This window comes from Tasmannia lanceolata, unplaced genomic scaffold (assembly GCF_043159265.1).
Source record: "Tasmannia lanceolata isolate RefF3 unplaced genomic scaffold, GAP_Taslan_0.1 ptg000006l, whole genome shotgun sequence".
Lineage (NCBI taxonomy): Eukaryota > Viridiplantae > Streptophyta > Magnoliopsida > Canellales > Winteraceae > Tasmannia > Tasmannia lanceolata.
The window spans coordinates 16168852-16188786 of record NW_027518683.1 but is presented as its reverse complement, the minus strand read 5'-3'; the positions used below and the strand labels follow the sequence as shown (position 1 = coordinate 16188786).

Genomic DNA, 19935 nt, shown 5'->3' with positions numbered 1-19935 from the left:
TTAATCTGAGGTGTTGCTAAAGCTGAGAATTCTAATGAATTTCCGAGGCTACAATTTGTTTCTAAAAAGATAGGTGAATATTTTTAAGTTATGTACCATAACCAATTTTACTGAATGACGTTTTTTTTTGTTCCAAATTCAGGAGAGATGATAGTTGGGCCAAGGAAAACCCTTTTCATGGATGAAATCTCTACGGGACTCGATAGCTCCACAACATTTCAAATAGTAAAATGCATACGAAATTTTGTTCACCAAATGGAGGCTACTGTATTGATTGCTCTTTTGCAGCCTGCACCCGAGACATTTGATTTGTTTGATGATATAATATTATTATCAGAAGGTCATATCGTTTATCAAGGACCCCAAACACATGTGCTAGATTTTTTCAAATCATTGGGGTTCTCTTTGCCCCCTCGAAAGGGTGTTGCTGATTTTCTCCAAGAGGTAGCCTCTTATGAATCAGTCAAAAATGTTTATCTTGAATTTTCCTTTCCTTTTTTTTGGGCGGTATTGAATTTTCCTTTGCTAATACAACACTTTGTATTTGCAGGTTACATCTAGAAAGGATCAAGGTCAATATTGGTCTGATCGTTCAAAACCATATGTGTTCATTCCTGTTTCAAAAATTGCTGAAGCATTCAGAGAATCTGAGTATGGAAGGTCCCTAAACTCCAGCCTCTCCATCCCCTATGAAAAAACAAAGGATCTTCCTTATATTCTTGCCGGGTCAAAATTTGCTGTATCAAAATGGGAGCTTCTTAGAGTGTGCTTCTCAAGAGAAATTCTTCTAATCAGTCGGCACCGTTTCCTCTATATTTTCAGAACATGCCAAGTATGTTTCCTTCTGCCGTATTTGTGCTTTTAATATGCGTGTGTATACACACATGTATATAATTTTATATAATTCCATATATGCATATGAGCTCTAAAGATTTGGATGGACATTTGTCTGCTATTGAAATTACCTTCTTTTTTTTCTGAACGGTAATATAATTTCATTAAAAAAGACCGAGAAGGTCAAAGAAAGAGATACAACAAAAATAGAATACAAAGCGAGATAAAAAGAGGAAACAAAAAAAATCAAGGGCTTAGAAAATCATAAAGTTCCAACTCTTCCTTCTCTACCCCTTCTCTTGTGAGTCTATCAGCCACCCCATTTGCAGAACGGCGCACATGCTGAAATTACTTCTTAAACTACCTTAAACAAGCTCATGTCGTGTTTCAATATATTATTTCACGAATAATATTTGTTGTGCTTCAACAGCTGAGGTCTATATCGTTAGACCTCTTGGTGATGTTATAATGCAATAGCCTGAACCATGGGTTCTTCTTGGCAAATCCTCTTACATAACTTTTATTTTTTTTGTGAATAATATTTTTTGTGCTTCAACAACTGAGGTCTATATCTCAGACCTCTTGCTTTTCCGGATTTTATAATGCAACATCCTGGCCCACGGGTTCTTCTCGGCAAATCCTCTTAGATAGCCTTCATTTGAGTGTCTTCTATTCTTGTCCATGATCTTTTTCTCTTGAGAAATGTTAATGGATTAGTGTAAAAGAAAAAGAAAATCACAATGCTAAATCTGTGGGCAGATGTTTCCCTATACACAAATCATCTCCAAATAACTCGAGTATTTCTCACTATGGAGCAAGAGTAATCATGAAACCATATAAGACATGAATCTCGCTCAAAATCTATCTTCTTTGTTCGATGAATCGAGTCCATGAAGTGGAGATTGAAGAGAGAGAAAGAGAGGAGAAGAGGCACATGAATATATGTGTATGTGAGAGAGAGTAAATAGGTTACAAGAATGACAAGATTACCCTTAATGACTTAATACACTTAACACTCCCCCCTCAAGCTGTAATGTACATAGTTGTCAAACTCTTACGAGTCGTACGAGTCAACTCTCGAGTCGACTCGAGTCGCCGGGCTTTCGAGTCGAGTCGCCCATGCGAGTCGCCTCTGTCGAAAACTCTTACGAGTCGCTCCGAGTCGAGTAAAAAAACTATGACTCTTACGAGTCGAATCGAGTCGTTGGGCCTGGGCTTTCTTGCTTTGATGATTGAAAACTTGGAAGTAGGAACTTAAAACTTAATTATTTGTGTTCATGCAAGTTACAAGCATGTAGTTATTTACTAGTATATGGTGGGCCCCACGCCATCAAAACATGAGATGTAAAATGGCGGGCTCCAGTCAAATGCATAGGTTTGGGTAGCGACGGTGGACACCACCTTGTCAATAACATTAGAGGTAAAATGGTGGGCCCACTTTCTGCATTGGTTTGGGTAGAGACAGTGGGCCCCACTAATCCTAGGCATGGTCATTAAATATTGGGCCCCACCCTATCATAGCATTAGGTGTAAAATAATTAGTCCAAACCATTCAAAAAAAAGTTGGTCCCACGGTGTATGCATGGGTTTGGATAGAGTTGGTGGGCTTATCAGATCAAGGGTAAAATAGTGGACCTTTCCCATGCTATTCTTGGGTATAGAATATGGGTCCCACCCCACCCAATCAAAAGATCAAAACATGATGCAGGGGAAAATACATTCTAGGGAAAACTTTTTCTAGAAAAGGTGAATGACATTTGGAAAGTTACATACTTAGTATATATTATGGATAGATGGATATTTTTGGCTTAGTGCTATATCTATGTGCAATTGGGTTATATTTTTTTTACATGCTTCATATTTTGAGATATAATGATATTTTTTTCAACTACGTTTCTACTCTTTTCAAAAACTCTTACGAGTCACGAGTCATAAAATTAAGAAATCGAGTCACGAGTCGAGTCACGGGTTGACAACTATGGTAATGTATATATCATACATTCCCGGCTTGTTACAAACATCATTCAACTTAGCGGATCCCAATGGTTTAGTGAACACATCTGCTAGCTGATCTGCTGATTTGGTAAACAAGGTGCATATCTCACCTTTCTGAATCCTATGGCGAAAGAAGGGCAGTCCACATCTGCTAGCTGATACCATGTCCGATGAACCAAGTACATGAAGTGGAGATTGAAGAGAGAGAAAGAGAGGAGTTGAGAGAAGAGAAGAGATGAGAGAGATATAACCCTCTCCCTCTCCCACACGTATATATATATATATATATATATATATATATATATATATATATATATATATATATATATATATATATATATATATAGGTGAGTAAATAGGTGAGAAGAATACCCCCAATGACTTAATACTAACATTTTTATAGCAATGTCAGCTCAAAGAGTTGAAGTTCTTGTATTGAATGTGTCACCTTCCACCTCTTACGGTTTCTGGAGAAGCGTATGAAGGTTACATAAAAACAGAAGCTTATGAAGGATCCTTGCAATTAGCATTGAGATCCTGGTTAGGGATGATCCATTCAATAGCCTCAGATCTGAGGCCAGGCGTTTATTAGGGGAGACTCGAACTTCATTTTAGCTCCTTTCCATATTTATAATGTATAGTTTGAGCTTAAAGTTACTCCATGTTCTTGTGCATTCACAAAAGGTGATATAGTGAGATGCCTAGTAAAACAACTATTAAGAGTTGAAGTAGTTTAGTAATATTTGCATTAAAACTTTGGTGTAATCCATTTATTTCACTCACATTAGTGGGATGGGACCATCATGGACGGCACTGATGGCAATAATGTAATTAGGTTTGTTGTAACAACCCAAATCCGATGTCAAGTCGCTACGGGAAAACAAGGCAAGTGAAACTGCCGTAAATTTTTTTTCTTACAAACGATAAACCAATGATATGATAAATGAGCGGAAGCAATAAATTTTTTTTAATGAACTTATTAAAGATTCATATTCCATTCACAATTTAATATCCATTCACCATAATTAGCCAAACCATTAATCCAACCCATTAATTAAAAGCTACTTAAAACTGATATTCTGAAACTGAAATAAAATCTCAAGTCCGATACTAAAAATAACTACGAAATGACTACGATGTCATTCTTCCCCATTCCCATGACATCTTCATAGATCTTCATTTGCGAATGCTCTTTCTTCCCCACCTACAGATCCTGTAGGGGTAAAATGGATTAGAGCAAGCCATGTAGAAGGCTTGTACAGTAAGGGTAGTAAATTTAACATGTCAGTAATAACTATAGTCTCTATAATAGTGAACTAGGATAAAATGAACAATTTGGGCAATAATAATTTAGATTTAATACTTAAGAAACATTAATTAAAATGCAAATGCATGAGGATGACAAACAAAATGCAGCACTCAATACGCCAGCGATCATGCGACAAATCACCCTTTCTTTTCTCCTTTCTTTTCTTTCTCCTTTCTTTTCGGTGGCTTCGTAGCCTGGCCAACAATCACTGACCATCAAGGACCCTCCATTCCCTAGTGGAATGTGATCCTCTGTAGGATTTCCCTTAGGTCACCTTATAGCTTCTACCCGTACATGAATCGCAGCCAAATGTCGTACGCTCTCGGTCTGGGTGGCTTTTGGCTTTTTGCCCAAGGTAGGATCTAAGGGGTCTCCTTAGTCCTCCCTCCCATTTCTCCCAAACCTAAATGCATGACAAACTTATGAATGTGTTATACATTACCTTGTCCCTTTCTCATCAAGAGAGGGAAAATTCCTTCCTTTATCAAAACGTAACAATTTCGACCTCTATATTTATTTTCACATTTCTCTCTTCTTTCATAATTTCTTTCTCATAACCTTCTTTTACTAATATCAAGAACTGATCATTTACATTTAGTAAGGTAAATAAGTTTGGAACACAATTCAACTTCATAGGCAATAACTGATAATTCATTCATTATGTGAAATAAATAACTAGCAACTACACTCAATATCATGAGAGGAGTAATCATAAAAGTCAAGCTATTTCTACTACCATTAAAGTACAAGTCATCTACACTTGCCTGCTTTAAGTTGAATGCAGTTTACAATGAAATGCTTTGACTACCCAAGTTGGACGGATCCTGAAAAAGGGGCATTAATGGTGTCATATACAATGCTGTGATTTACCATTCGTTCTTAATGAGTTATTTCCTCCTTTATTTGTTTGTTTCTAGTGGAACTACTCATTTCCTATGGTTATTAACACATACTTGTATATTTCCTCGTAGGGTCTCTATTTTTTTTTTCAAGGAAGGGCATTTGCCTTACTAGATTTTTTTTGAAATGGTCCCTTACTAGATTTTACATGCATATGTTTGATTTAATTTTATAAATTAGCCTAATTATATTAATTTGGGGCTGATTTTTTTTTCTTCTGAATTTAATACTAATTATATTAATTTGGGGCTGATTTCAGGGAAATATTAAATAATGAATAAATGAAATCTTTTCCTAAAATAAAATTTCGGACCGAAATTTCAGGAAAACAAAATTTCGGACCGAAATTTCGGTCGAAATAAAGTAAACATTTCAGGTTCACCCAATTTATATTTCGGGATCGACCGAAACGCGAAATTTCAGATTTCGGTCGAAATTTAAAACCTTGCTCATGTGTGGCCCCTCTTTCTTTGGGTTGGCCTACACGTGGCACATTTGGCCCCACTTTTGGGTTGACCATTGCATGTGGATTTTTGATATCAAGGAGGTTTGAACTTAGGACCTTTGCTCTGATACCCTGTGAAACAACCAGTTACTCCAAATGCTTAAGCTGTTGGAGAAGGTGTTATTTATTCTTTTATACTTTAGCACACCTTAAGGTGTACCAATCAACATATTCCTCTTTCAGTTTAAAGTCAAGGAGGAAGGTGTGCAATGAAATTGTTTCCATGAACACTAGATCATGGTGTTATTTTTCGTAAGGTATGGACTGTTATTTTCTCGCGTCGCTGTTGTGCCTTCAGATGAAGATTTCTGTCTCTTGGTGTCACAGTTGTGCCTTATTTGAAGATTTCCATGCCTTTTCCATGGGTTGATGTGCCTCCATGCAAATGCTATGCCTTAGTGTTGCTGGTGTGCCATTATGTGTGCTGTTGGGCTTTTGTACGGCTTATGTGCATTCATGCGGAGAGTGACGTCCGTCATTCTTGTCTAGACCTTTGTTCCTTCATGGGACTGTTGTGCCTTCTTGTGGTCTATGTATTCTTGTTCTTAAATAATTTAATATAAACAAGCTCACTGTTCTACGTAAGCATATTTTTAACTTATCTTAGTCAATTTCACATGAGTATAGAATATGCAAATTATCGTACTGCATGTTTTTAAGGTCTTCTGAATTTGGGAAATTGTTTATTGTGGTTGAGGATTTAGAGTTTTTTGTTGCATAGCACTTGGAACCGAAGATTGATTCATTCAAGGAATACCCAAATTAGTTTTTTTAGTTATTTTCCCTGTTTACCTGTTTTTTATCCTCTCTTAAAAGCATAAGTATTGGGTTTGCAATACTCTGTAGAAGCAAGTAATTTGTCAAATCTTGTTACCTTCCTCGGAGGGTACCAAACCTGAAATATCCTTTCATGTATGTCTTCTATAAACTCAACTCAACTAAGCCTTTGTCCCAAACTAGTTGAGGTCGGCTAATGACTCCTTTAGAAAAATTTCATGAAGAAGATGAAACGATCTACCTGGCTCAAATTGACTAAGTCTAATCCTGACACTAGTTGGGTTCGTCTACATGGATCATTTTCTTCCATTCTCTCATATCCAAGGTCATGTTCTCTGTTATGTTCCTAGCCATCAAGTCTTTCCTCACTGTTTCTACCCTAGTTGTTTTCGGTCTGCCCCTACCTCTCTTTACTCCATCAACTTGGCACGAGTCACTTCTTCTCACTGGAGCATCCACAGGCCTACGTTGGATATGCCCAAACCATCTTAAGCGGTGCTCTCTCATCTTCTCCTCAATTGGTGTCACCCCCACCTTTTTACGGATGTCTTCGTTTTTAATTCTAACCTTGTGTGGCCGCACATCCATCTAAGTATTCGCATCTCCACTACACTCATGTATGTCTTCTATCATATTTTTTGTCTTTTTGATAAAAATAACAACAATATTTTTATTAATCGGTTTACAAGTTCACTTCGTGGAAAATCTAAATGTCTTCTATCATATTCTGTAATATGTTGTGGTAATGTTCATATTGACTTCTTTGCAGGTTGCATTTGTTGGAACTGTTGCATGTACAATGTTTCTCCGGACAAGGAAACATCCTATAGATGAGATTAATGGGAACCTTTATCTTTCTTGTTTGTTTTTTGGACTAGTTCATATGATGTTTAATGGATTTTCTGAGCTACCAATTATGATAAGTCGATTACCGGTATTCTACAAGCAGAGAGATAATTTCTTTTATCCTGCTTGGGCATATTCTCTTCCTAGTTGGGTTTTGCGTTTGCCTTACTCCATTGTTGAAGCTGTTGTATGGTCTTGTATTGTATATTACACAGTTGGCTTTGCCCCTGGTGCTGGGAGGTATCTTTGGTTGTGAGATTGCAATTTTCATTAATGCGATTGTTCTTTATATATTCTCATTTGTATTGATTCATTTCTTAATGTCATAGGTTTTTCCGCTACATGTTCTTGCTCTTTTCGATTCATCAAATGGCATTGGGCCTCTTCCGGATGTTAGGAGCTGTTGCACGTGATATGACCGTTTCCAATACATTTGCATCTGCCGCACTACTAATAGTGTTCTTGTTGGGTGGATTTATCATTCCAAAAGGTTGACATCAATATTTTAAGGGATTTGCTAGCGTCCATCACAAAAGGCATTTCGCGGATGGCTGTTACATGTGAGAGCAGCCGCACAGGCTCACTTTTCAGCAGATTTTGTCTTCATTCACGAGGAGGCTGCTCTCACATGCAACAGCCCATCCATGAAATACCTTTTGCAATGGGTGCTAGCAAATCCCATATTTTAAATATGAAAAGTTGAATGTCGCATAATGTTTGTCTAGCCTCTGTATACTTTTTCGATAATCATTTCAATGGTACAGCTCGTACCATGGTTTTATATGCTAAGTTCCACTTAAAACTTCTAAACATACCATTCAATCTTCCATGCAAATGTCCAGAACTGATCTTTAGTTTGTACTCAGATAAAATCCAACCATGGTGGGTCTGGGCTTTCTGGGTATCACCATTATCATATGGACAATGTGCAATTTCAGTTAATGAATTTACTGCCTCGCGATGGATGAAGGTGTTCTGTTTATGGCTTTATTGACTCATACTTCAGTTGTATCTTTCAATTTTTACTTGTTACCTTACACTGAATTCATACTTCAGTGAATGCTCCATTTCACTTTTAGAAACTTTCCCGTTAAAGATTTTTGTTTTGTGCACTGTTCCAGAGATCTGCCTACTCAAACACCACAGTTGGATACAACGTCCTCCAGTTACATGGTCTTCCCGTCAATGCTGACTGGTATTGGGTTGGGGTTGGTGTTTTATTAGCATACAGTGTCCTTTTCAACATTTTGGTGATCCTTGCTTTGGCCTACTTAAACCGTAAGTATTTGAACACTTGCTTTATATTGATCCAATGACAATTTTATTTTCAATGGCTTCATATTTTTATGGTAGATTTCTTACGTCTACGTGATCTTAGTTATTTTTTCAATTTTCTTTCATTTATTAGTATAGGCTATTTTCCTGATGAGTGTTTTATGCTCTATGTACAGCCCTTGGAAAGGCCCAGGCAGTGATTCCTGTTGATAGTGCAGAAGAGACTAGTGATGATAGTGTTGGTAAAGCCACTTTTTTAAAACTCCTACCATTATTGCTTTGATTTGTGGCATTGAATGTCTCTTCCATATCTTGTGGTTTTTATTATACTCTTCGAAGTGTCATATAATTTCGTAAAAAATTTGTAATTTCAATTGTATAATACCATCGATCACAGATCACTATGCAATTGCAGTAAGTCAGGCGTCTGAGTCAAGGCATGTTGCAAAGAAAGGAATGATTCTTCCGTTTCCACCATTATCAATGACATTTCTTAATGTCAATTACTTTGTTGATATGCCACAGGTACCCTACCTTCAACTTTTGGGTTCTTTTGACTTTTTTTAGTTCATTTTATTTAATAAAAAATGTTACCTTTACGTATCTCAGGCAATGAAGCAGAAAGGTGTTCCAGAAAAGAAGTTACAACTTTTATCAAATGTGAGTGGGGCATTCACACCAGGTGTGCTTACTGCATTGGTTGGTTCAAGTGGAGCAGGAAAAACCACGCTGATGGATGTGCTTGCTGGTAGGAAGACCGAAGGATATATAGAAGGTGATATTAGGATATCCGGGTATCCAAAAAAACAAGAGACTTTTGCCAGAATTTCTGGATATGTTGAACAAAATGATATCCATTCTCCTCAAGTAACAGTTGAAGAGTCCCTCTGGTTTTCAGCCAGTTTACGCCTTCCTAAGGAAGTCAGCAATGAAAAACAACGTGTTAGTTCTGATATCTCTATTTATTTTCCCGTTCTAGGTTCTTTCTAGGGGTGCAACTCGGGTCGGGTTCAACCCGAAAAAAAGTTGAGTGGGTTGACTTTGGGTTCGGGTTGAAGGTTTGGGCAGCCCGACCTGAGTGAAACCCGGAATTTTTTATCCTTTTTTTGGTAAGCTTAAAAACTTGGGTTGAACTCTGGTCGGGTCTGGTTCGGAGTGGAAAAAAAGGGTTCCTCGGGTCGGGTTCGGGTTGGAAAAAAGGTTTCCTCGGGTCGGGTGGGGTTGGCCTCAACCCGACCCAACCCTACCCGAGTTGCACCCCTAGTTCTTTCGTGAAATTATTCTGATACAATGATCTGCAGGAATTTGTTGAAGAAGTTATGTCACTAGTAGAGCTTGATGTTCTGAGACATGCTTTGGTTGGTTTACCTGGAAGCACTGGCTTATCCACAGAACAAAGAAAACGGCTTACAATTGCGGTAGAGCTTGTTTCAAATCCTTCTATTATATTTATGGATGAACCTACGTCTGGATTAGATGCACGGGCTGCAGCAATCGTGATGCGTACTGTTAGAAATACTGTTGATACTGGAAGAACCGTGGTGTGCACTATACATCAGCCAAGTATTGATATATTTGAAGCATTCGACGAGGTTAATACACGTCTTTCTTTTATAAATATCCTATGGCTTAACCATATTTATAATTTTTTTTGGCTTCCATATTTTTTTTCCTTACATATTATTGTCTTCTTTGGTGCAGCTTCTTCTCATGAAACGAGGAGGGAGAGTTATATATGGAGGCGCGCTTGGTGTGCATTCACAAACTATGATCAACTATTTCCAGGTAGCATCTAGAATCTTCTTATTTTACTGCATGTATTGGTTTGGTTAATTATTGCGGTAAAGGAAAAGATTTCTGCTGCCACAAAAATTTACCTACTAGTAATGAGAACATCCTTCTCAACCCGCTCATTATCTTTCTTAACTATAACAGCATCATAGTAGCAGTGTTTGAAACTTGATCTATCGTTTTTTTTAGCAATTGTACCAGCTTGTGGATTCTTATTGAAAAATAATGATTTGATAAAAATGGCAGTTTCTGTCATACATGCAACATCAAATGTAACACTGGTAAGATAAGCTATGAGTGACCATAAAAATGTCGTCAGGGGCATAATTATTTATGATAACCAAATACTTGTACAGACACAGCATACTGTGTCCAACATGACATGACACAGCTACTGATATGCCATATTATATGGATGGACGACCCAGTGCACGAGGCTCCTGCCATTGCGGGTTTGGGGAGGGCTAGTTGTACGCAGCCTTACCCCTTCTTTGCAGAGAGGCAGTTTCCGTGACTCGAACCCGTGACCACTAGGTCACAATGAGCAACCTTACCGTTGAGCCAAGGCTCGCCCTCTCCATATAATATGCTATATTATATGGATATGTTTGCTAAATTAACTTTCACAGTTAAAATATATGCACTCTTTTCAAATTAACTATTATGCTCAGTATTTGTCAGTGTTGTGTATTTTTAATTTAATCTTCATATATGTGTCTTTTAGATGCTATAATATTATTTCATTTTTCAAACTATAGATTAGTTGGGAATTCCCATTTTTACTTATATATGTCGTGTCTCATCACATGGTATGTGTTGAATCTTTGTTTTCAAGTTTGGAAGATGATGAGCCGTATCTGTGCTACCTGTGTCCATGTGTATGTATTTAATCAAACGATATTTCAGTTCCCTACATGTGTTCTCCTTCTCACAAATTTTATGGTTAGTTAATATGAGTATTTAAATGATACTTGAATGAAAGAAAGTGAGAAAAATAGTTCTAATTTGTCATCTTCAATGGCCTCGTCCATATATTGTTTTTATTGATGACTACTCTTTCTATGTCCTCCACCTGGTCTTCAATGAATCCATCCTATTTAGAAGGCTGTTGACATATTTGTTGAAAATTTTCACATTCATGTACTAGTCATGTTGATAGAGGAGAATTTCTGGGAAATGTATATTTCAGCTTTTATATAGTTCTGGTGCTTGTTAATAACCCATTTTCCCTTGCATCTCTTCTCTGCACAGAAAATTAATGGCATTCCTCCAATTCCTGAGGGTTACAATCCAGCAACTTGGATGCTTGAAATCAGTACACCAGCATTTGAAGAGAGAATTGGTGCAGATTTTGCTACCATATATAGAAATTCCGATCAATATAGGTGACGTTAATCATTTTGTGGCTTTTATAAGTATGAATGCAAGTCCATTGTAACCAAGATCATCTTATCTGTTAACTCCATTATTATTTTGGCAGTGCCATTTTAGTTAAGCACAACTAAATGTATTTAATTATTTTTGTTTAGGGAAGTGGAAGCTCTGATTGACTGCTTGAGTGTTCCTGCTGCTGGTTCAGAGCCTTTGAAGTTTGCTTCTAAGTTTTCACAGAATATTATGACCCAATTCAAAGTTTGCCTTTGGAAGCAAAGTCTTGTTTACTGGAGAAGCCCCAAATACAATGTTGTGAGGTTGTTCTTCACCACAATGTGTGCATTGATACTTGGCACAGTATTTTGGAATATTGGTTCGAAAAGGTAAATTCTATTATTATTCACTCGTGTTTCATATATTGTATGAATAATTCTTCCTGTTTTGCTCATTACATTGTTCCTCCATTATAGCTGAAAACAAGGTTTTAAATTTTGGTTTTGGTCGGCATGGAAACAGAAACATTTCAGTTTCGTTTGGAAATTTCGGTGGAAATCTTGTAAAATCATAGTATGGAAACATATGCAAATGATAAAATATTTAGAGAAAATTTTGGGAAATACTAAAATGAGCACAAATACATACTTAGATCATCCAATAAGCAAGAAAGCCACCCATAATGGTGTAATCACATCAAACACTAAGTGATATGTGTTGTCGCAAGTAATGAAGTATAAGAAAGTATCTTGACCAGTCATCCCTTCAAGGACCCCAACTGTATGTCAATATCACATAGAGTTATGAGTGGTATTGGCCCCATGCCGATTTGACATCCAATGCATAAGATATAGTTTCTTTATTGCTCAGTCCAATGATGCTGGCTACCAACTATCATTCTCTAAATTAATGAAATGAAATGAAGTGCCAAGTAAAATGGCTTAAAAAAATATTTTCCATCTCTTTTTTTTTTTTTTTTGAATAGTAAGGATTTCATTGAAGAAAAAAGGGGGAGACCGAGGAAGTCACCCCCAGAAATACAAAGAACATCAAATACAAAGAAAAACAAACATTAAATGCAATCACGGGGGTAGGGAGTGAAACATCTCCAACCCCAACTTTTCCACGCCATCTCTAGCGAGACCATCTGGCACCTCGTTAGCCGAACGCCTTATGTGGATGAAAGTGATTGAGGAGCCTTCTATCTTGGATTTCATCAAAGTATTGTGGAAATCTCCATGGGGGAGCTGCCGATCCTGTAAGCCACCTAATGACATTCATGGAGTCTCCTTCCACTATCGTCATGTCCATTGATTCTCTATTTAAGCATTTTAGTCCATGATGAATTGCTCTAACTTCTGCCTCGTTGGCATCGGCCGTCCCAATAGGGCCGGAAAAGGCCCAAATAACCTCCCCCATGGAATCCCTCAACACACCTCTGATACCCGATGGTCCCGGGTTTCCAAAACTGGATCCATCAAAGTTTAGTTTAATCATTTCCAATGGAGGTGCCTCCCGACTCTGCACGGTAGTCGTCCTTCTTTCCCTGCTAGAAGATACCAGCTTCTACCTTTCCCATAAATCATGTGCCGAGATGAATCGGAACATAGGGAGGGTTCTCACCCAAGCTATGACTTTGATAAATAGGAAGTATGGAGATTTAGCTACGCCGTCAAAAATTCTAGCATTTCTCTCCTTCCATAAAACCCATATGGTGGCTAATAAGCTCTACCTTTATTCCTCCATGGAGCCGCTTCCCATTGTAGCAAGAGTTCAGGTAAAGTGGCAGGAAATACCCATGAAATATCAAATCTGGAAAGTACACCACTCCAAACCTTTCGTGCAAGCTTGCAGTGAATGAATAAGTGGTCAATTGATTCCCCTGCGTCAATGCACAATCAATCGCATCCCCATTTGTGGCAAGAAGTCAACCATCTGAATCCTATGTCTCATCACCGTCCACGGAAGAAGCATACTCTAGGGGGAGCCTGGAGCTTCCACACTTTTGCTTCTATATAGGGTCCAGAGAGAGGCAATAAATGTATGTAGAAAGATTTGACAAAAAAAGTCCCAGTAGGATCCCAGATCCATATCCTTTTGTCCACCCATGCCTGCTTTATTTAGCATCCTTCTAAAATTTCTAGAAATCTAGCCACAGAATTCAACTCTCGCTCAAAAAAATTTCTCCTAAACCGCGAATTCCAATTCAGTTTGTCCCCATTTCTCACAAAGCAGTCACTAACGAGTGCATTCTTCTGCCCCGCTATTTTCAAAGAACGAAGGAAACAATACTTTTAAGGGGAAATTAGAGCACCAAGCACACCCCCCCCCCCCCCCACCAACCAAAAAAAAAAAAAAAAAGAGCTAATGTGATCACCAGAATATACCATGAATCTTGTACCCGAATTGAAGCTGTGCTTAGTTAGATACTCATCATTTCTATGATGCTTAGGTTTTGAGATTTGGAATTCCCGTAACTCTTCCCCTTGAAATGAAAAGTGGGCCAACCTTCGATTCAACTAGGATGGGCCCGTAAAGCATGTTGACAAAGATAAAACTTCTTATATATTTTTCTACCTTTGCAGTTTAGTATTGGTACCACTATTTGCACAATTTACATCTTGATGACAATTTATCTATAACTACAACATATCAAAGATTGAAAAATAAGGCCTTAGTAAAAAGTAAAAACTGAAAGTCAAACTGAAAAACAGGGCCTTATAAAACAAATCACAGAAATTGTTTAGCATATTATAGACGATTACCATACTCGTTCTCAAAAACCTAACTTGTCCCTCTTTCGTTTCATTTTTTTGCCTCTCCTTGTCTCCTCTTTCTCTTCTCTTCTTCCATTCTCCTTACACCAGCAGCTCCCCTCACGGTAGCAGCCTCCTCACGACAATGGCAGCAACAGTCGACGACAATGATGACGACAACAAAAGCAATGGGGCAACCCCATCAACAATGGAAGCAGCATGAAGCAACAATAAATTTCGACCTTTTCGGTCGAAATTTTGAATTTCAACGGAAATAATGTAGTGGGATGAATCCATTGAGATTCGTTTCAGTAGAGATGGAAATAAAAACAGTCGGTCGTTTTGTATCGGTTTCGGTGGAAAATTTAAAACATGGCTGAAAATATCTGATTGAGAACTTTTAGTTTCTGCTCGCTAATTTTAGAATGCCTGGCCATTTTGTCCATTTGGTTGTACATTGCATCATGGAGTGGTTAGCAGTGGGAGAAGATAAGGATGAGATATGGGTAGTATGGAATCAAGAAGCATATTTATTGTAGAAAACCAAGAAATACCTTCCCAAATAAGGATCAAACACGATGTACAGCAAAACATCAAGAAAAGATGCAAAGAAACACAATCACACAAGCAAGAACACAAGATTCACGTGGTTCGTCAGTGTGCCTACTACCTCCACTCCACAGAAGAGTTTCACTGTTTCGGTTTAGGGTTACAAAACTCTTCTCGGCCAAGAAAACTCGAAGAAAACCTCACCTCTCGTAACCCTAATATGTGACTTATATATCAATGCACTATATCAAGAAATTACTGAAATGCCCTTTAGTGAAAGACCCTGCGTGTGCGCCGCACACATTAGTCTGTTAGGATGTTGTATCACTGGCAGAATACAAGACGTGTGCACAACATATATCGAGGGAGGTGAAGGAGAAGAGCTACACCATAAGAAGAAACGTACAGTAAAAATCCCTATATGAGCCTATTTCCATGTGCCGAAGTGAGTTTTGACAAATGGTAGGTTAATGGAAGCTTGTTTCCCCGGAAACTCACTTTGGAAGCTAAGTTCTCACTTTAGAAATTTAGGGTAAGCAATTTGAAGCTTTGAACAATAATTTTGTATCCAAATCAAAGATTGTTGGGTCCCTTGTAGAACACTATTTCCAGCTATCTGTATAATTGCAAGTAAAACGTGAAATATCAAGCCTCTGAGAACTGGTGCAAGCATAGTAATAATTATACCTAATTCAAGTCTCTGAGAACTGGTGCAAGCATAGTAATAATTATACCTAATTTAAGTTGGGTGGAATCTATAAAAACCTATTTTTAGCCATTTTACTGTGTAGAAAGTGGGGTATGTCTGCTGCGAGTATAAGGGTTTCTCGTAGGCTTATCCCATCACGGGTGGTTTAATAGAAAAGTACAGAACTTTCTATTATTACTTAATGGGTTGCTGTGTTTCTTAACTGCATTTCTGGAACTGCTGTTATCAGGATGTCAGTATTCAAAATGAGTGTTGCAAATGGGTTACACTACTAACTTCTCAATTATGTGGTTTGATTATTTTGTAGGGAAACAGTGCAAGACTTGTTTACTATTATGGGAGCTCTCTTTGCGGCTTGCATATTTCTTGGTGTAAATAATTCCTCTTCAATACAGCCCATGATTTCAATTGAGAGAACTGTTTTCTATAGAGAGAAGGCAGCTGGAATGTATGCTCCATTCCCATATGCAGCAGCCCAGGTAAGAGTTTTGGCACGTGCGTAAGGTGGTTTGGCTTCGTTTTGTTCAAGTGATGTTTACATATCTTACATTCTCTTTTACAGGGTATCATAGAGCTCCCGTACATTGCTGTGCAAACAATTATATATGGTGTCATCACATTCTTCATGATAAATTTCGAAAGGACAATAGGTAACCTTCGACATCTTATATATTCCAATTTATGAAACAATTAGTTGAGTCTAGACTCAAGATGGTTTTATAAAATTGATAAGTTGTTCAATGGCTTAACTGCCTGAATTCCGGTTCAGAAGACTGATTTTTTAGTCATGTATAAGCTTTTAAACATTGGCCCTATAAACACGGTTCTGATATTGGGCCAAAATTGTTTACTGATATTTTTTTATGACTGATTAATTTTGAAAGGCTAAAAAGCATGGGTGTGCTTTGCAGGGAAATTTCTACTTTACCTTGTCTTCATGTTCCTCACGTTCACTTACTTTGCATTCTACGGAATGATGGCGGTTGGTCTGACGCCTTCTCAGCAGTTGGCAGCAGTTATTTCATCTGCCTTTTACTCATTATGGAATCTTCTCTCTGGTTTCCTCGTTCCCAAACCTGTAAGTTAATTGCATGTCTCCTTACTCCAGCAACCCAACACATACGGATTGGATAAAAAAAAATCTTGAATGAGGTATTCAACTCCAGGGATGAATCAAAAAAGAAATCTGTATTGGTTCTACCTCCTATTTTTTATGAAGAGAGAATCTTTTTATCAAAGGATTAGAAAAAAAAAAAAAAAAGATCGGTCCGGATCTCCTGCACTCATTCTTGTGGACCCAAAATCCAAAATGAACAGTACCTAAGATTTTTTAGTAGTAAAGTATGTCAGTGAACCAGTAAGATTTTACTTTGACAACTCCTTTCGCCTTATTTTGCAGAATATCCCTCCTTGGTGGATCTGGTTTTATTATCTTTCCCCAATTCAATGGACCCTCCAGGGCATCATAACGTCACAACTTGGGGACATTGAGACTCCGATAGTTGGGCCTGGGTTCGAGGGATCTGTGAAGGAGTATCTGGAAAAGTACCTTGGCTACGGCACTGGAACAACAGGTCTTGCTGCAGGTGTACTTGTCTGCTTCATCCTCCTCTTCTTTAGTGTATATGCATTATCCATCAAGGTTCTCAATTTCCAGAGAAGGTGAAATTTGGCACTTAAAAGTACAATCTAGGCAGCAATTATCTTGTAACGTGAAAGAACATGAAAGTGAAGGTTTTGTTGTTTCTGATAGTTTGGGAGATGCAGAGATCACTTATTCTTTCTTACAATGTAGCATAACAAAATTAAACCCTTTTGAGATTTAAGTGAGGGTAGCTTACCATCCTACAGAAAAATAATGATTTGATAGTTAGTGCTTAACTGATATTGCAATAATTTTGCCATTTCTTTAAGGCAGTTCCGACTGGGAGGCAGACGATCAGCCTGTGATTTACGGGATTGCAGGAATTTTCTATTTTTTACACCAAAAAAAAAAGAATAACTTGATCCAATCATATTCAATGATTACTTAAAAGGAACTTCAATTTATGATAATATCCTTCTGAATTACTCATAATAATATCATTTCCCTCCAAAATGTAGAAAGAAGAAAAAAAAATTATATCAAATGTTTTTCGTGCAATCCAAACAGGGCTTTGTTTTATTGATTCTACTATCCAACAGAACAAAAAAAAGGCCATGAATGACAGGATTTTAAGATTCTTGATAGTCTGGTTAGGCAGACGGGATGGGTCCCACAAGGGGATATGGATGATTCATCTCGGCCGTGATCTTGTAGACCATCATTAGGTAGGGGTCCTAGTCTCATGCTGAACCACCTGTAGCTTTTCTTGGCAGAATCATAAACAAGCTTTGATTGGATTGAGCAAACAAGATCACCCAATCAAGGTGGGTTCAACCGCAATGTGCCAGCTTTGTGATCACCAGTCGGACCAACAAATTTTATTACATTTACACGGCACATATTAAGCTCCAAAAAGTCACGGGTTCTAGTCACCGAAACAGCCTCTGTGCAATGCAGGTAATTCTGCGTACATCTAGCCCTCGCTAAACCCCGCAATGGCAAGAGCCTCGTGCACTGGGCCACCCTTTTTTTATATAAGCCCCAAAAGGTGTTTTTTGCGAAACATGCACTTCCTTTCTAAAGGTGGTAATGCCTTTCCAACATTTTTCTTCGTGAAACGTGTGAAACTTGCTCTATAACCACAATGAGGCAATGCATTAAAGCATTAAATGTTCATTTTTCTCCAGAAGAGGGCCTCTTTTGAGAGCAAGGTATTGAACTGCTTCCAGACAATTTTGATCATTAATTGTGCTACAGATAATTTCCAAATTAATTTTACATTCGTACATGGAGAGCTTTGTAACAAACAAGAAACAAAGGCATGGAGAATGGATTTCACTTATCTCAGATCACTGTTAAGGTTGTTTTTCTCTATGAAAAAAGATTACAGGGTCTCTCAAGGCATATGGGGTGAAAACAGAGAGATCTTAACCTGGATTTCGCAAAAGATATTCAACTTGTGATGTACAACTTCAACATGATATAGACTCGGCAGAGGAGAAATCCGCTCCTGATGAGAATCCACAGTTGATTGAACTGAATTGCAATAGTTGGAGTTCATCAAAACATGTAATTCCTTCATATTCCAGATAAGGGAACGACGCCCCGATTCGGTCTGGTAACCAATATGGGCAATGACAGCAAAAATGCCCATTTCAAAAAATATCAGAATCCAGCAATCAACCTAAAACAAAATTGAGGGCATCACTTGCCACTCTCCTGGCTCTGCAGCACAGATTCAACAAGCTTAACCTTTTTTGTGTTCTCACTATTGACGAGTGAGAGCTTTGAGATAGATGACTTGAGGTGTGAAATTTGGGCTTCCGGCAAATTATTCTTCCTCCTTCCTGGAATCTGTCTCGGAGAATTCATCGTATTACCTTGTGAAGATTGTGTATATCTTTTTAGCCTCGCATTTAGAGATCCAATGGAAGAACGCAAGGCATCCAGTTCCAAATCTGTAAATCTGTCTGTGAAAAAGGCAAGTCCAAATGTTAAATGAAATAAAAGCAGCTCTGCAATAATAAATAAAAGAAAAGCATTTGTTTGCATATGAAGCCCTTCACAGAATTTTTTTTTTTTTTTTTTTTTGAAAATTGATATATTTCATTAATATTAAGGTAGCATTCGGGACCAAGAGTCCCATCCTACAATACAAAATATTAAAGAGCACTGGCACAGGCATACCCGAAACCAATTACACAGTACAGCGCATCAAGTCATAATACAGCCACCTATCACCTCCTCTTTTCTTCCTTACATCAGCAAGCTTTATTGAGAAAATTGATATGATTCCTTGTATACCTTTACCTGGGCCTTTCTAACCGAGACCAACCTGAAATTATGAAAACCTAAAAGAGAAGAGAAACTCCAAGAGATAATATAGGAAGGCAAGAGAATCCAGAAAAGAGGTCTAAGCAAAAGGCAGAGTCTCTCAAGTATTCCCCTTCACTATTGAAACGTAAAAAGTATCTTGGATAATCATCAATAGAATCAACAGCTTAAATAATGACCCTTTCAAGGATTCCCCCACTGTCAAACCATCAACCTATGAGGTTGAAACCATCAACATATCTTTCCAAGTTCTTGATGAAGCTAAACTGAATGGGCTTATACACTACCCTTCAATTTCCAGTTTTTCTTTGACTGAGATCCTCAGAAAACAATCCTTACTCCCTAAAGACTATCACTATACTTCTCAATATGCGACCTTTTAATTTTGTATTCCAACAGTTG

The 19935-nt window shown here is 37.8% G+C and overlaps 2 protein-coding genes across 5 annotated transcripts in view; one reads left to right on the top strand and one right to left on the bottom strand.

Annotated features, from left to right (window-relative positions):
* The window catches only part of ABCG31 (pleiotropic drug resistance 3), a 42851-nt gene extending 25313 nt beyond the window's left edge, over positions 1-17538 (top strand). For 3 of the 4 annotated variants that reach the window (XM_077382579.1, XM_077382581.1, XM_077382580.1), the window contains 17 exons: positions 143-444; positions 551-832; positions 7090-7406; positions 7496-7656; positions 8033-8136; positions 8288-8444; positions 8618-8683; positions 8839-8966; positions 9051-9383; positions 9743-10033; positions 10143-10226; positions 11484-11617; positions 11762-11989; positions 15922-16093; positions 16177-16264; positions 16526-16692; positions 17014-17538. In XM_077382579.1, the coding sequence (XP_077238694.1) occupies positions 143-444; positions 551-832; positions 7090-7406; positions 7496-7656; positions 8033-8136; positions 8288-8444; positions 8618-8683; positions 8839-8966; positions 9051-9383; positions 9743-10033; positions 10143-10226; positions 11484-11617; positions 11762-11989; positions 15922-16093; positions 16177-16264; positions 16526-16692; positions 17014-17280 (3281 nt within the window). In that variant the 3' untranslated portion in view covers positions 17281-17538. The remainder of the gene's footprint in view (positions 1-142; positions 445-550; positions 833-7089; positions 7407-7495; positions 7657-8032; positions 8137-8287; positions 8445-8617; positions 8684-8838; positions 8967-9050; positions 9384-9742; positions 10034-10142; positions 10227-11483; positions 11618-11761; positions 11990-15921; positions 16094-16176; positions 16265-16525; positions 16693-17013) is intronic. The other variant, XM_077382582.1, reaches the window with a different exon arrangement.
* Positions 17539-18411: 873 nt separating this feature from the next.
* The window catches only part of MOS7 (nuclear pore complex protein-like protein), a 42961-nt gene continuing 41437 nt past the window's right edge, over positions 18412-19935 (bottom strand). Inside the window, exon 9 of the mRNA XM_077382576.1 lies at positions 18412-19169. Within this exon, the coding sequence (XP_077238691.1) occupies positions 18904-19169 (266 nt within the window). The 3' untranslated portion in view covers positions 18412-18903. The remainder of the gene's footprint in view (positions 19170-19935) is intronic.